This window comes from Chiloscyllium plagiosum, chromosome 11 (genome assembly GCF_004010195.1).
Source record: "Chiloscyllium plagiosum isolate BGI_BamShark_2017 chromosome 11, ASM401019v2, whole genome shotgun sequence".
Taxonomy (NCBI): domain Eukaryota; kingdom Metazoa; phylum Chordata; class Chondrichthyes; order Orectolobiformes; family Hemiscylliidae; genus Chiloscyllium; species Chiloscyllium plagiosum.
Window position 1 is genome coordinate 36844034 of NC_057720.1, and position 15572 is coordinate 36859605.

Genomic DNA, 15572 nt, shown 5'->3' on the forward strand with positions numbered 1-15572 from the left:
TGTGTTTGTTGTTGGAGTTTGTGGATGCGTGCCATGCTTCTAGGAATTCCCTGGCTTTTCTTTGTTTGGCTTGCCCTATAATGGTAGTGTTGTCCCAGTCGAATTCATGTTGCTTGTCGTCAGCGTGGGAATTCCTAGAAGCATGGCACTCATCCACAAACTCCATCAACAAACACATCGACCTGGACCCAATATACCGGCCACTACAGCGGACAGCTGAAACTGACAACCGGAAGTGGCAGGGACAGGCCACTATAAATGCCGGAGGAAACACCACAGAAGCGCTTCACAGGAGGCTCCCAAGCACTGAAGATGTCACCTAGACAGGGGACGAAACGTTTGCAACAAAAACTTTCAGCTCGGCGAACAGAACCACAGCAGGTTACCAACTGGCAGTTCAGTCCCATCCTCATCTTCCTGTAGGAGTACAGCTCCAACTCCAGTGTCACTAGCATTGATGGCAACTTTAAAAGGTTTTGAAAAGTTTGGTGTAGCTAAAACTGGTTTGGTGGTTAATATTGATTTCAAATGGTCGAATGCCTCCTGGCATGGGTCTGTTCACCGAAACTGTGTTCTTCTTCAGCAAATTGCTTAACGGTGTCACAACTCTGCTGAAGTTTGGAAAAAGCTTCCAATAGAATCTGTTGAGTCTGATGAATTGAAGCACCTTTTTCTGCGAGGTTGTTTGTGGGAATTCCTTGATGACCTTTTGTCTTTGCATTCCGTGGGGTCAGCCTTCCATGATCAATGTTATGTGCCAAGAATGTCACCTCTGCTTTCGCAAATTCCGTTTTATTTAAATTTATCACTAGTTTTGCTTCTCATAGTCGTTCAAAGAGCTCTGCCAACTGTATCATTTGATCTTTCCAGGACTTACTAAAGATCACTACATCCTCCAAATAGACTGCACAGTTTGTTAACTCAGCCATAACTCTGTTCATGAGTCTTTGGAATGTGGCAGGTGCGTTCTTCATTCCAAAGGGCATCACTTTAAACTGATATAGATCATTTGGGGTGACAAACGTGGAAATTTCTTACACTGACTCTGATAAAGTTACCTGCCAGTAACCACGCATTAAGTCCAACTTGGTGATTAACTGGCTTGTCCGACTTTCCAATCGAGCAATTGGATATGAGTCCGATTTTGTAATGGCGTTGACCCTCCGATAATCCACGCAGAATTGTTGAGTCCCGTCCGGTTTGGGGACTAAGACAATCAGCGAACTCTACTTGCTCTGGCTTGGTTCAATGATGTCCTCGTTGAGCATGGCCTCTACCTCCTTCTGGACCTGTCCGGCTTTGAAAGGAGGAAGCCAATAGGGATGTTGTTTTATCCGAGCAGTACTTCCTATGTCTACATCGTGTACAATAGCATTAGTCCTCCCTATCTGATTCGTACATATATCCTTATACTGATCTTTTCTTTATCTTCATCGGTAGATTGGCTCTCCAGGTCAGTATTATGGTTTTTCTCTGGGCAAAGTCCTTCTCTAGACAGGTACTTTTCAGAGAGTTCTGACTATCAGTCTACGGCTGTTTGTGTCGTGGCAGTTTTCCTTCCAGCTGTTCAATTTTCCCCGGTTTTATACCACAAAGCATCGGATTGTGTCATTGGCTTTAAAGATTGTCAGTATACTCAATTCAAACTTTAATGGAATTTGGTATTTTTTTCGGGGTATAAGGCGTAATTCAAATCTGTTTTATCATTTCCAGACAACCAGCTACCCCAGTAGCTGGAGCACATATTTCATTGTGTCTTATTGAGAACACTTGGTGCTGTTCCTGCTAGCTTTTACTCTCATTTCCATAACAATAGCACAGCCTGAATGAAGGTTGAAATCATATTTATTAATGAAGCAAAAGTAAATTTAATGCAGTACATCTAAAATATGCAAGAAAGCTGCTTTTCTGTACAGTATGTCTCACAGAAAGCTGCTCTGTCGGCAGCTGACATCAGCGCATGTGCAGATCTGCATGAAGACCAGTGTTGACTTTGCGTATGTGCATGATGGCACAAAGACTGGTGCTGACATCGGCCATGTGCGTAACAGCACGAAGACTGGCGCAAGCATCGTGCATGTGCAGGTTGGCCTGAAGACCGGTGCTGACATCGCGCGTATGTATAACGGCACGAAGACTGCACTGACATCGCACATGTGCGGAACGGCATGAAGACCGGCGCTGACATCGTGCATGTGCGTAACAGCACAAAGACCAGCACTGACATCGTGCATGTGCATAATGGCACGAAGACTGGCACTGACATGGTGCATGTGCGTAATGGCATGAAGACCAGCGCTGACATCGCACATATGCGTAACGGCATGAAGACTGGCGCTGACACTGCCCATGTGCAAGCTGACATGAAGACCTGTGCTGACATCGTGCATGTACATAATGGCATGAAGACTGGCGCTGACATCGCACATATGCAGGATGTCATGAAGACCTCTGCTGACATCGCACATGTGCGTAATGGCATGAAGACCGGCGCTAACATCGCACATATGCGTAACGGCATGAAGACTGGCGCTGACACTGCCCATGTGCAAGCTGACATGAAGACCAGCGCTGACATTGTGCATGTGCATAACGGCACGAAGACCAGCACTGACATTGCACATGTGTGTAACAGCACGAAGACTGCACTGACATTGCACATGTGTGTAACAGCACGAAGACTGCACTGACATTGCACATGTGCATAACAGCACGAAGACTGCACTGACATCGCACATGTGTGTAACGGCACTGACATTGCACATGTACATAACGGCACGAAGACTGGCACTGACATTGCGCATGTACGTAACGGCACGAAGACCAGCACTGACATTGCACATGTGTGTAACGGCACTGACATTGCACATGTGTGTAACAGCATGAAGACTGCACTGACATTGCACATGTGCATAACGGCACGAAGGCTGCACTGACATCGCACATGGGAGTGACGGCACTGACATTGCACATGTGTGTAACAGCATGAAGACTGCACTGACATTGCACATGTGCATAACGGCACGAAGACTGCACTGACATCGCACATGTGTGTAACGGCACTGACATTGCACATGTGTGTAACAGCACGAAGACTGCACTGACATTGCACATGTGCATAACGGCACGAAGACTGCACTGACATCGCACATGTGCGTAACGGCACGAAGACTGCACTGACATCGCACATGTGTGTAACAGCACTGACATTGCACATGTACGTAACGGCACGAAGACCAGCACTGACATTGCACATGTGTGTAACAGCACGAAGACTGCACTGACATTGCACATGTGCATAACAGCACGAAGACTGCACTGACATCGCACATGTGTGTAACGGCACTGACATTGCACATGTGTGTAACAGCACGAAGACTGCACTGACATTGCACATGTGTGTAACAGCACTGACATTGCACATGTACGTAACGGCACGAAGACCAGCACTGACATTGCACATGTGTGTAACAGCACGAAGACTGCACTGACATCGCACATGTGTGTAACAGCACTGACATTGCACATGTACGTAACGGCACGAAGACCAGCACTGACATTGCACATGTGTGTAACAGCACGAAGACTGCACTGACATCGCACATGTGTGTAACAGCACTGACATTGCACATGTACGTAACGGCACGAAGACCAGCACTGACATTGCACATGTGTGTAACAGCACGAAGACTGCACTGACATCGCACATGTGTGTAACAGCACTGACATTGCACATGTACGTAACGGCACGAAGACCAGCACTGACATTGCACATGTGTGTAACACATCGCGCATGTGCGTAACGGCACAAAGACCAGCGCTGACATCGTGCATGTGTGTAACGGCACAAAGACCAGCGCCGACATCGCGCATGTGCGTAACGGCACAAAGACCAGCGCTGACATCGTGCATGTGTGTAACGGCACAAAGACCAGCGCCGACATCGCGCATGTGCGTAACGGCACAAAGACCAGCGCTGACATCGTGCATGTGTGTAACGGCACAAAGACCAGCGCCGACATCGCGCATGTGCGTAACGGCACAAAGACCAGCGCTGACATCGTGCATGTGTGTAACGGCACAAAGACCAGCGCCGACATCGCGCATGTGCGTAACGGCACAAAGACCAGCGCTGACATCGTGCATGTGTGTAACGGCACAAAGACCAGCGCCGACATCGCGCATGTGCGTAACGGCACAAAGACCAGCGCTGACATCGTGCATGTGTGTAACGGCACAAAGACCAGCGCCGACATCGCGCATGTGCGTAACGGCACAAAGACCAGCGCTGACATCGTGCATGTGTGTAACGGCACAAAGACCAGCGCCGACATCGCGCATGTGCGTAACGGCACAAAGACCAGCGCTGACATCGTGCATGTGTGTAACGGCACAAAGACCAGCGCCGACATCGCGCATGTGCGTAACGGCACAAAGACCAGCGCTGACATCGTGCATGTGTGTAACGGCACAAAGACCAGCGCCGACATCGCGCATGTGCGTAACGGCACAAAGACCAGCGCTGACATCGTGCATGTGTGTAACGGCACAAAGACCAGCGCCGACATCGCGCATGTGCGTAACGGCACAAAGACCAGCGCTGACATCGTGCATGTGTGTAACGGCACAAAGACCAGCGCCGACATCGCGCATGTGCGTAACGGCACAAAGACCAGCGCTGACATCGTGCATGTGTGTAACGGCACAAAGACCAGCGCCGACATCGCGCATGTGCGTAACGGCACAAAGACCAGCGCTGACATCGTGCATGTGTGTAACGGCACAAAGACCAGCGCCGACATCGCGCATGTGCGTAACGGCACAAAGACCAGCGCTGACATCGTGCATGTGTGTAACGGCACAAAGACCAGCGCCGACATCGCGCATGTGCGTAACGGCACAAAGACCAGCGCTGACATCGTGCATGTGTGTAACGGCACAAAGACCAGCGCCGACATCGCGCATGTGCGTAACGGCACAAAGACCAGCGCTGACATCGTGCATGTGTGTAACGGCACAAAGACCAGCGCCGACATCGCGCATGTGCGTAACGGCACAAAGACCAGCGCTGACATCGTGCATGTGTGTAACGGCACAAAGACCAGCGCCGACATCGCGCATGTGCGTAACGGCACAAAGACCAGCGCTGACATCGTGCATGTGTGTAACGGCACAAAGACCAGCGCCGACATCGCGCATGTGCGTAACGGCACAAAGACCAGCGCTGACATCGTGCATGTGTGTAACGGCACAAAGACCAGCGCCGACATCGCGCATGTGCGTAACGGCACAAAGACCAGCGCTGACATCGTGCATGTGTGTAACGGCACAAAGACCAGCGCCGACATCGCGCATGTGCGTAACGGCACAAAGACCAGCGCTGACATCGCGCATGTGCGTAACGGCACAAAGACCAGCGCTGACATCGTGCATGTGTGTAACGGCACAAAGACCAGCGCTGACATCGTGCATGTGTGTAACGGCACAAAGACCAGCGCTGACATCGTGCATGTGTGTAACGGCACAAAGACCAGCGCTGACATCGTGCATGTGTGTAACGGCACAAAGACCAGCGCTGACATCGTGCATGTGTGTAACGGCACAAAGACCAGCGCTGACATCGTGCATGTGTGTAACGGCACAAAGACCAGCGCTGACATCGTGCATGTGTGTAACGGCACAAAGACCAGCGCTGACATCGTGCATGTGTGTAACGGCACAAAGACCAGCGCTGACATCGTGCATGTGTGTAACGGCACAAAGACCAGCGCTGACATCGTGCATGTGTGTAACGGCACAAAGACCAGCGCCGACATCGCGCATGTGTGTAACGGCACAAAGACCAGCGCTGACATCGCGCATGTGTGTAACGGCACAAAGACCAGCGCCGACATCGCGCATGTGCGTAATGGCACAAAGACCAGCGCCCACATCGCGCATGTGTGTAACGGCACAAAGACCAGCGCCGACATCGCGCATGTGCAGGATGGTATGAAGACCGGCACTGACATCACACATGTGTGAAGACCTGCTTTGACGGCACAAAGCCCGGTACCAATTCATGCATGCACGTAAAAGCACGAACACCAGCGCCTAAGCAGAATGGTGCGGACATCGACATATGTGCATAATGAAGCACGTAAATCGATCCCCACTGGATTTGCAGTGTTGCCAGTGGAGGTAAGCATTCTCGAAAATACCGTTCCCTAATTTTTCAGTAACGTTATAGCCAAATCTTACTGCCGAAATGTACGTTATCCCAGAACCACCTGTATATCAAAAATGTCATACGCCTGCATGTATAAATCTCTGGAAATAACCTGACTTACCAGAAGTTAGTTTGAAATAAAACTGTACCTTGAATGAAGAAATACAATAAGAACATTAAAAAATCTATTTTTCAAAACAGTAGAACACAGTAGGGTGGAAATTAGTCTCTAGCAATGATGCAAAACAGACAGTTTCCTGCTGAGTTTCTTCAGCAATCTGTGTGTTTCATGTTCCAGCATCTGCAGTAATTAGCTTTTAACTGCATTGGCTGTCCGCTATATGCAGTGCCTGGTATTTAATTGTATTGATAGCAATGGAACTGAATATCAGAAAGTGCACATAACAGGTTACCAACCCAGTACTGACCCCTGAAATTATGGAGTATGAGTATGAAAGGTTGCTCATTTTTAGTGAGAAAACATGTTAATCAGGAGTTAATTGAACTTTGTGACTCTCGAGGTGTCATCTCTAAAATTAAACTTGGTCCTTTGTTATTATAGTAAATTGTCTTCTTAATGTTATTCTTGCAGGAAGTGAATGAAATGTGGTCTGGCCTAGGATATTATTCTAGAGGAAGACGATTATATGAAGGAGCACAAAAGGTATTGGAGGCATTCTTCCACGACTGGTATAATTGATATCCTTGTCATCTCTGTGCTTTTACTTTAGATAAAAATGTCCAACAGTCAATAAATACACTTCAACATATTAACAATATCCAGGCAGTGCACTGTGGTAAATGTACTGAAGTTTGACTGTTGCTCTGTGATAGGATATTAGCAGTCCAAATGATGACCTCAGTTGTCTGTGTAGCGTGTTCCTAATAACAGTTATGCTGCTGTAAAAAGAACTACAGAGGCCACATGTGTCATTGTAAGAAAATGACAAAGAATCATAGAACTGTTCTAACTCATTCTTTATTGCTGCACGACTACATTCAAAGCAAGTTGGAGGAAATGTCTGAATGACAACGGTGCCACCCTTTGAACCAGGGAAGGCCTATATTACCAACATCATATCAGAATGTGGAAAAGACTTGATTCAGATCATGCAAAATTATGCAATCTTCGAATGTATTTTTCTCCTCATAGGTTATATCAGAATTCAAAGGTGAGATGCCACAGAATGCAGAGGAGCTACAGAAGCAGCTGCCTGGGGTTGGGAGATACACAGCTTCTGCCATTGCCTCAATCGCATTTGGACAGGTGAAGAAAGAACATATCTGGCCTTTCTCTCTGTCTGCATGGCTATGTTGAGAGTGTGGTGCTGGAAAAGCACAGCAGGTCAGGCAGCATCCGAGGAGCAGGAGAATTGATGTTTCGGGCAAAAGCCCTTCATCAGGAATGAGGCTTGTGGGCCGGGAGACGGAGAGATAAATGGGAAGGGGAATGGGGGGGATGGTAGCTGAGAGTGGAATAGGTAGATGGGGGTGAGGGAGAAGGTGTTCTGAGGAGCTACTTTGCCATATTTATTATCAAGTGTCATAAATTCAAGCATATCTGTATTAAGAAGCATTCTTATTGGGAAATAGAGTTTGTAATGTGTACTCACTTGGTAAATAACTGATTTGTCATATTTTATTAATTGAGAGCTCTGGCATGGGAAATACTTTACTCCCAGTATTATCAGAAAAGTCCACTTATGTATTCAATTTTAAGATAAGTAACTGCATTGAAAGATTCATTGTTTCTCAGTGTCCAGATGATCTTTGTAATTTACCCTCTCCGCCCAAAAGGAATTGTATTCAAGCAAGAGTCAAGAGAGAAATGAAAAACAGGAATGAAAAGAGAATCAAGAGGGCAACCTATTTAGGCATAGGAAAACAAAGTGGGTGGTGTTTGTACAAGTGCTTTCAGACCATAAGATATAGGAGCAGAAATTAAGACATTCAATCCATTGAGTCTGCTCTGCCATTCAATCATGGTTGATAAATTGCTCAACCTCTTTCTCCCCGAAACCCTTGATCCCCTTTATACTCGAGGATCTATCTAAGTCTTAAATATTCAATGACCCCCCCCCCCCCCCCCAGGACTCCACACACTTCTGTGGCAACGAATTCCATAGATTCTCCACTCTTTGGCTGAAGAAGTTTCTCCTTCTCTCCATTCTAAACGATTTTCCCTTTACTCTAAGGCTGTGCCTTTGGTCCTAGTCTCTCCTACCAATGGAAACATTTTCCCAGCATCTACTCTGCCCAGGACATTCAGTATTTTGTATGTTTCAATTATATCCCCCCATCCTTCTAAACTCCATCAAGTTTAGACATTCCTCGTATGTTAAACTTTTCATTCCCAGGACCATTCTCGTGAACCTCCTCTGAACCCGCTGCAGGGCCACTACATCCTTCCTGAGATATGGGATCCAAAACTGCACACAATACTCCAAATGTACTTTGAGAAAGCAAGAAAACCCTGTTATTTAAGTAGTGTATTTCATGACAACAGAACATTCCAGATGTTGCTTTATAACCAATTACATAATTTAAAATTACACTTATTGCTGTAATGTAGTGGAGACAACGTAGCCAATTTGCACACGGTAAGTTCCCGCAAACAGAAATGAGAAAATGACCTTAACTGAGGGATAAATATTGGCAAGGGCACTAGGAATAACTATCTGGTGTTCTTCTTTGAAATAGTGCCATGGGATCTTTAATCTCTGCCTGAGAGAGCAGATGGATCTGGGTTTGATATCTCATCTGAGGGATATCTTCTTGAAGTTAAACTTTTTGACCTTGAGCATTAAGAATCTTTAAACACTTGCTCCATGAAACTTTTGCTCCATGGAATATTTCACAATATTAAGAGGGCAACAAACACAAAAGAAGTATCATAAGGGAATGCAACCTCTTCATTGTGTGGGATTTGCATTTTGCGAAGTATATAGTTCATTGGTGCCATTCTAAATTGTTATGCATTGCTTATGCTCTTTTAATACATCTAAAAATCTCACCTTGCTGCTGGAAAAGTTAGCAGTGGATATTTGAATGTGAAGCTTTACTTGTAGGTAACTGGAGTAGTGGATGGGAATGCTGTACGAGTACTGTGTCGCGTTAGAGCAATTGGAGCAGACAGCACCAGTTCAACAGTGATTGAAGTACTTTGGTACGATTCACTTTTATCTTACTGATGTATTCTACGTACTGACTACCAGCATGTTAACATTTTTTTAATAAGTAACTATCCCTTTAATTCCAACCTTTCTGATGATTTTAACAACTTCCCCTTCCTATCTGGCATTGCTATTTGGGGGTGGATGTTAAGATCACAGATCTATGGGCAGCAGAGTGGTTAGCACTGCTGCCGCAAAGCGCCAGAGACCCAGGTTCAGTTCCCGCCTCAGGCAACTGTCTGTGTGGAGTTTGCACATTCTCCCCGTGTCTGCGTGGGTTTCCTCCGGGTGCTCTGGTTTCCTCCCACAGTCCAAAGATGTGCAGGTTAGGTGAATTGGCCATGCTAAATTGCCTGTAGTGTTAGGTGAAGGGGTAAATGTAGGGGAATGGATCTGGGTGGTTTGCTCTTCTGAGGGTGGACTTGTTGGACCGAAGGGCCTGTTTCCACACTATAAGTAACCTAATCTTAAAAAAAAGTAATCTAATCTAATCTCTGACAGAACTGTTTAGTGAATGAATTTAAATGAATAAATCTTGCAGTCTTGATTTATGCAACAAAAACAGAAATTAATATGAAAGCTCAGCAGGTCTGGCAGCATCTATGGACAGAAATCAGAGCTAACGTTTTGGGTCGAGTGATTCTTCCTCTGAACTTGGGTCTGAGGAAGGGTCACTTGACCTGAAACATTAAATTAATTTCTGTCCATAGATGCTGTCAGACTTTCTGAGCTTTTTCCACCAGTTTCTGTTTTTGTTTCTGATTTACAGCATCCACAGTTCTTTTGTTTTTTTTAATGCAAGTTGTTTGGATTATCTCCTAAAACCTAAAACGACAGAAATAATTGAGATGAACCTTTTGATCTGGCATTCAAACTAACTTTGGCATTGAGAATTGAGCTGCTATTATTGTTTTTACCACAAATTTGCAATGGCTGATTGGAAAGATTTCCACTAAAGAGAGTGTAGAAATGCTTAGATTTTGATACAGACTTCATATACGGATATTTCAAATTTAGCTGTATGGTGGTCTTTCATGACAGGATGTTGGCGAATACCTTGGTGGACCCATTAAGACCGGGTGACTTTAACCAAGCTATAATGGAGCTGGGTGCTACTGTCTGTACTCCCAAGGCTCCCCTTTGTTCGGAATGTCCTGTTAAGGCCCACTGTAGAGCTTACCATCAGGTTGGTTTTGAATTATCACTGAAAAAGGTAATGGAACTGACTGTGCGAGATAGAATGTACACTAATTGCCAACTTTTGTGACCAAGGTAAAGATCTGTGCCACTAGGAATTATTTCATATGTTGGCTGATTTTATCATTGATGAGTGCTTCTGCTCTTGACTGAGTGATCCAGGATTTCCTAAGGGTTGGTGCATGTTCAGATTTCAATCCCAGCAAGCATACCTCTGAACTAGGTTCAGCTAGGAAATCCCAAAAGAAAATCTTAGCACTATGATTTTGTCAGTGACAGCTCATGACATCTTAGTATTTTCACATATGAAGGTCTCTCTCCACCGTGTTCCACTTTGAGATCATTCCACTGCTCTGCCTAAGCTTTCACCAGTACCTCATCTTAGCATTCCATTTGAGTACTAATTTGTCTCAGCAGATTCTAATATACCTTGATTATCACTTTCAATTTTCATCAGAATTTGTTATTCCTTCTTACATTTGACAGCACCTTCCAGTGTTCCCATATCCTAAAATATTTCTTCCCTGGTGCAAGTCAAATTTCCACAACCCCAGCTCCTAAATGCTATCCCCATCTTAAAGCTATCAAGCCTCACAGCTTTCCCTAACTTTAATTATTAGAACTCACCGGTTAACTGAAACATAGTTCTGCTCTACTCCTTTAAACTTGGATGTTAAACAATGAAAGATATTTAAGTATCCAAGTGTTAAATTAGCTATTAATAGTTCTCATTGGGGTGTTGTATGATGTGAGCTATTCATGGTGAGGGTAAGGAATATTGAAATGGAATCAAAGGAACTTTAATCTGCATCTTACCCCAGGTAAAGATCATTTTGTTCCTTTTGGAGCTGCCGCTGTGTAAACAGAGGAAAAAGCTTTCGTTTACTGATACTGACATTCTTCAACTTGTTGGGTTTCCCCAATTTAACTGTCCACCTGAAAACTAAGCATGGAGAGTTTAAGCTGCTTGTAAACCCATCAGACTAATCTTGTTTTTTTTTAAACAACTGTGCAGTGAGAAAGGAGTGAAAGAGAATGGCAAACATAATAGACAATGTGTATGTCATAATCTCTGCATCAGTTATGTTGCCCACTTCACAATAATGACATTGTCTCGAAAACACTTTGAGTGGTTATGTTATTGCAAAAGTTTCTAAGTAAATATTAACTTTTCTTCTGTTGATGCTCATTCCAGGTTTTGAAGAAGCAGGAATCAGTCTCAAAAAGACTGCTGGGCAATACCTTGTCAAAAATTTCCCCCACCCCAGATATTGAAGAGTGTGGTAAGAATTATCAATAATTATCAATAACCTATGCATAGATCTCTGTATGTATTTAGGAACTATTAACACTGGGAATACATGGTACAAATGAACAATTTATGATGTGATTTTTAAAAAATTAATTCCTTTTTGAATTCTCTCATGAGTCAAATAGTAGAAACTCTCCCTTTAATTTCTCTGTCATTTTTTCCTACTATCCTAAAGATATCAAACCCCAATTTATATTTTTCCCAAAACCCAAGATGCAGAAGTCCAATTTTGGAGAATTGCAGAAAAGAAAATCTCCCTAATGATCCCTTGAAATTGTCATTTTCTGGGAACTGCACCATTTCTACGCAATCTTCAGATCTCTGGGAGCAGGGATTGCAGGAATCCAGTCCAGACTGATCAAATCTCCAGAATTGTTTGATCTAAATGGTGACATTATAGATCACCTTGATCCTCTGGTTCAATATGTTTCAAAGGCAGAACATGCTAGTATCTAACCATATGTCATGATAGGCCAAATGTGATCAACCAGTAAAATAATATTTCAATTTGATGTTGCAGAGAATTGCTCCTTATGCTTGCCTAACAAAGAATCCTGGGTTGGTAGTCTCGGGGTAATGAACTTCCCAAGGAAAGCTGCAAAGAAACTACCACGAGCAGAGCGAACACTGACCTGTGTAGTTACACGGAAGAGGAATGCTGGTGATGCAGAAGAATACTTCCTAGTTCAGAGACCTAACATCGGTAACTACTGTCAACTGAAAACAATTTGAGTGGAGATGGTGTGGGAAAAGAGATTTGTAATTCTGTTATATTTGCTTCAGTAAGGCTTTAGAATAAAAGCAATAGTAGTTAAAGAAAACAGTAGCTTGAAGTGTATATGATACTGGAATCAATATCTTCCCATTTGGTATCTGAGAACATATTGTGCTAAATTAATGCGAACTCCAATAGCAAGTGAAGAGACTTCGCAATGTGCTAAGCTAAACTCAGTATTTAATTACTGCATATACATCGAAGGGCGCACAAATATGAAGCATACGGATTCCTGACACAAGGCAAATATTGGTAGTTTCCATCAGAGGAAGTAGAATGTCATATGTGAATGGTAGATGTATTATCAATGAAAATGTAATTGATAATTGATCATCTTCCGTTTTCTTTTCTTTGAAACCATTCATTCATTTTGTTGTGTCTTTCTGATTGCCAGGACTGTTAGCTGGAATGTGGGAGTTCCCCAGCATTCTGTTGGAGTCTGAGATGACAGAAAAGGAACAGAAATGCAAGATTTTAGATCGGCTTACAGAATTATTGGGGAGTTCAGTTACAGAGAAAAATTTTCAATTTTTGGGGGAGGTGAGTTTGCAAGTATTGCTAACTAAAAATAGAGGTCACAATCAATTTCTGGAGAACAGAAAAGGATTAATTGCATCAAAGTAAAGAAAATGTCTTTTCAGCATTGTTGTCCAGCACCTAGATATCTAAATGTGATTGGTATAATTTTGCAGCTTTTATTGACATCAGCCAACTAATGCATGGACTGCGTAATATCAAGATGGATTAGTCATTTTATTTTTTCCTACTTTTTGTAGGTAGTACATATCTTTTCTCACATTCACCAGACCTACGTCGTGTACAGTAACTCACTTAATAGCGCATCAGTCGATACTGTGAAGCAGGCGAGGACAAAGTGTCCTTCCTTCCGCTGGGTAACAAAGACCGAGTTTCAACAATCAGCTGTGTCTACAGCCATGAAAAAGGTAAAGCTCTGGTTGTGCTTAGCTCTGGAATTGGGTGAGTGGCATAGGTGAGGGGACAAAGAAAGGAAAGGGTTCCATTGCTGAGAGCACTTGTAAGCTGGAAGATTATAACTTGAAGGTTCCTGTCTGATGATTTGCTACATCTGAGTAGCTTCTATCTTATTAAAGCACTATTTTGCTTTCTTTCCATGGGCAATATATTGTGCATAAATGTGGGGTCTCAGAAGTCCTCAATTTTAAATTGAAGGAACAGTTTTCAAAAGATTGACAAAAGAACCAGAGCAAACATAAGACAAAAACTCTCGTGCGACAGATGGTTAGGATTTGGAATGTTATGAGGAGGGGTCACCGGACCCAAAATGCTAACTCTGATTTCTTTTCACAGATGCTTCCAGACCTCTGAGCTTTTGCAACAATATCTGTTTGTTTCTGATTTATAGCATTCAGGATTTAAAATGTGTTGCCAGCTTGGCTGATGTATATTGATTTAGAAATAGCCTTCAAAAGGGAGTTGGATATTTACTTGAAGGAGAAAATATTACAAAATTTCAGGGAAGGACAGCGGGCTAACAGAATGGGTCTCTAGAATGACCAGCATGAGCTCTGACCAATTTGTGATACTGCACTAGTCTATGGTTCAAAGCAGCAGTGAGTAGAGAAATTGAGGTTTGAAATAAGGAAGAATAGAGTTTTAAGGGCAGCTCAGTGGTTAGCACTGTTGCCTCACAGCGCCAGGAACCCGGGTTAGATTCCCGCCTCGGGCAACTGTCTGTGTGGAGTTTGCACATTCTCCCCGTGTCTGCGTGGGTTTCCTCCGGGTGCTCTGGTTTCCTGTCACAGTCCAAAGATGTGCAGGTCAGGTGAATTGGCCATGCTAAATTGCTGAGTGTTAGGTGCATTAGTCAGGGGGAATGGGTCTGGGTGGGTTACTCTTTGGAGGGTCGGTGTGGACTTGTTGGGCTGAAGGGCCTGTTTCCATATAGTAGCGAACCTAAATAATGACCATTATAGTTTCTGTATGTGGACCTGAATAAGATTAACTAATGACTGTGAGGTCTTTCTTCATTCATACTCACTAATGATCTAAGTTCTGTCACTGGGATTGTGATGGTATTGTGATTTTAGAATTGTGAGTCCACTGGTCATGGTGCTGTACTGGGAATAAATAGTCTTGTAGCCTAGTGTAAATATACCCCTGAATCCCCAAACATCAATTCATTGTAATGGTAAGAGAGGTAGGCACCTGGGGAGGAGTCATTTGTGGATATACCCATTTCAAACAGGTATGCTGTTTTGGAAAATGTAGGCGTGATGGATTCTCAGGGGAACGTAGCACGAACAGCCAAGTTTCTGGTATTGAGACTGGCTCTAATGCAACGAAGGGTACGTCAGCTTCCAAGATATTAATTGTGTTAGGGGATTGTGTAGTCTGAGGTACAGACAGACATTTCTGTGGCCAGCAGAGAAAAAGCAGAATGGTGTGTTGCTTCCCTGCTGCCAGGGTTAAGGATGTCTCAGAGAGGGTGCAGAATGTTCTCACGGAGGAGAGGGGCCAGCAAGAGATCATTGTCCCCATTGGACCCATCGATATAGGAATGGAAAAGGTTGAGATTCTGAAGGGAGATTACAGAGAGTTAGGCAGAAATTTAAAAAGGAGGTCCTCAAGGGGAGTAATATCTGGATTACTATGAGCTAGTGAGGGCAGGAATTGGAGGATAGAGCAGATGAATGCATGGCTGAGGAGCTGGTGTATGGGAGAAGGATTCACATTTTTGGATCATTGGAATCTCTTTTGGGGTTGAAGTGACCTGTATAAGAAGGACGGATTGCACCTAAATTGGAAGGGGACTAATATACTGGCAGGGAAATTTGCCAGAACTGCTTGGGAGGATTTAAACTAGTAAGGTGGGGGGGCAGGACCCAGGAAGATAGTGAGGAAAGAGATCAATCTGAGACTGGTACA

At 44.1% G+C, this 15572-nt stretch overlaps 1 protein-coding gene across 3 annotated transcripts in view; it reads left to right on the top strand.

The window, feature by feature from the left end:
- mutyh (mutY DNA glycosylase) overlaps positions 1 to 15572 on the top strand; it is a 40484-nt gene that overhangs the window by 12760 nt on the left and 12152 nt on the right. For 2 of the 3 annotated variants that reach the window (XM_043699098.1, XM_043699099.1), the window contains exons 7-14: positions 6801 to 6872; positions 7362 to 7475; positions 9277 to 9374; positions 10423 to 10567; positions 11774 to 11861; positions 12411 to 12593; positions 13060 to 13205; positions 13442 to 13609. In XM_043699098.1, coding sequence (XP_043555033.1) covers positions 6801 to 6872; positions 7362 to 7475; positions 9277 to 9374; positions 10423 to 10567; positions 11774 to 11861; positions 12411 to 12593; positions 13060 to 13205; positions 13442 to 13609 — 1014 coding nt within the window. The remainder of the gene's footprint in view (positions 1 to 6800; positions 6873 to 7361; positions 7476 to 9276; positions 9375 to 10422; positions 10568 to 11773; positions 11862 to 12410; positions 12594 to 13059; positions 13206 to 13441; positions 13610 to 15572) is intronic. The other variant, XM_043699100.1, reaches the window with a different exon arrangement.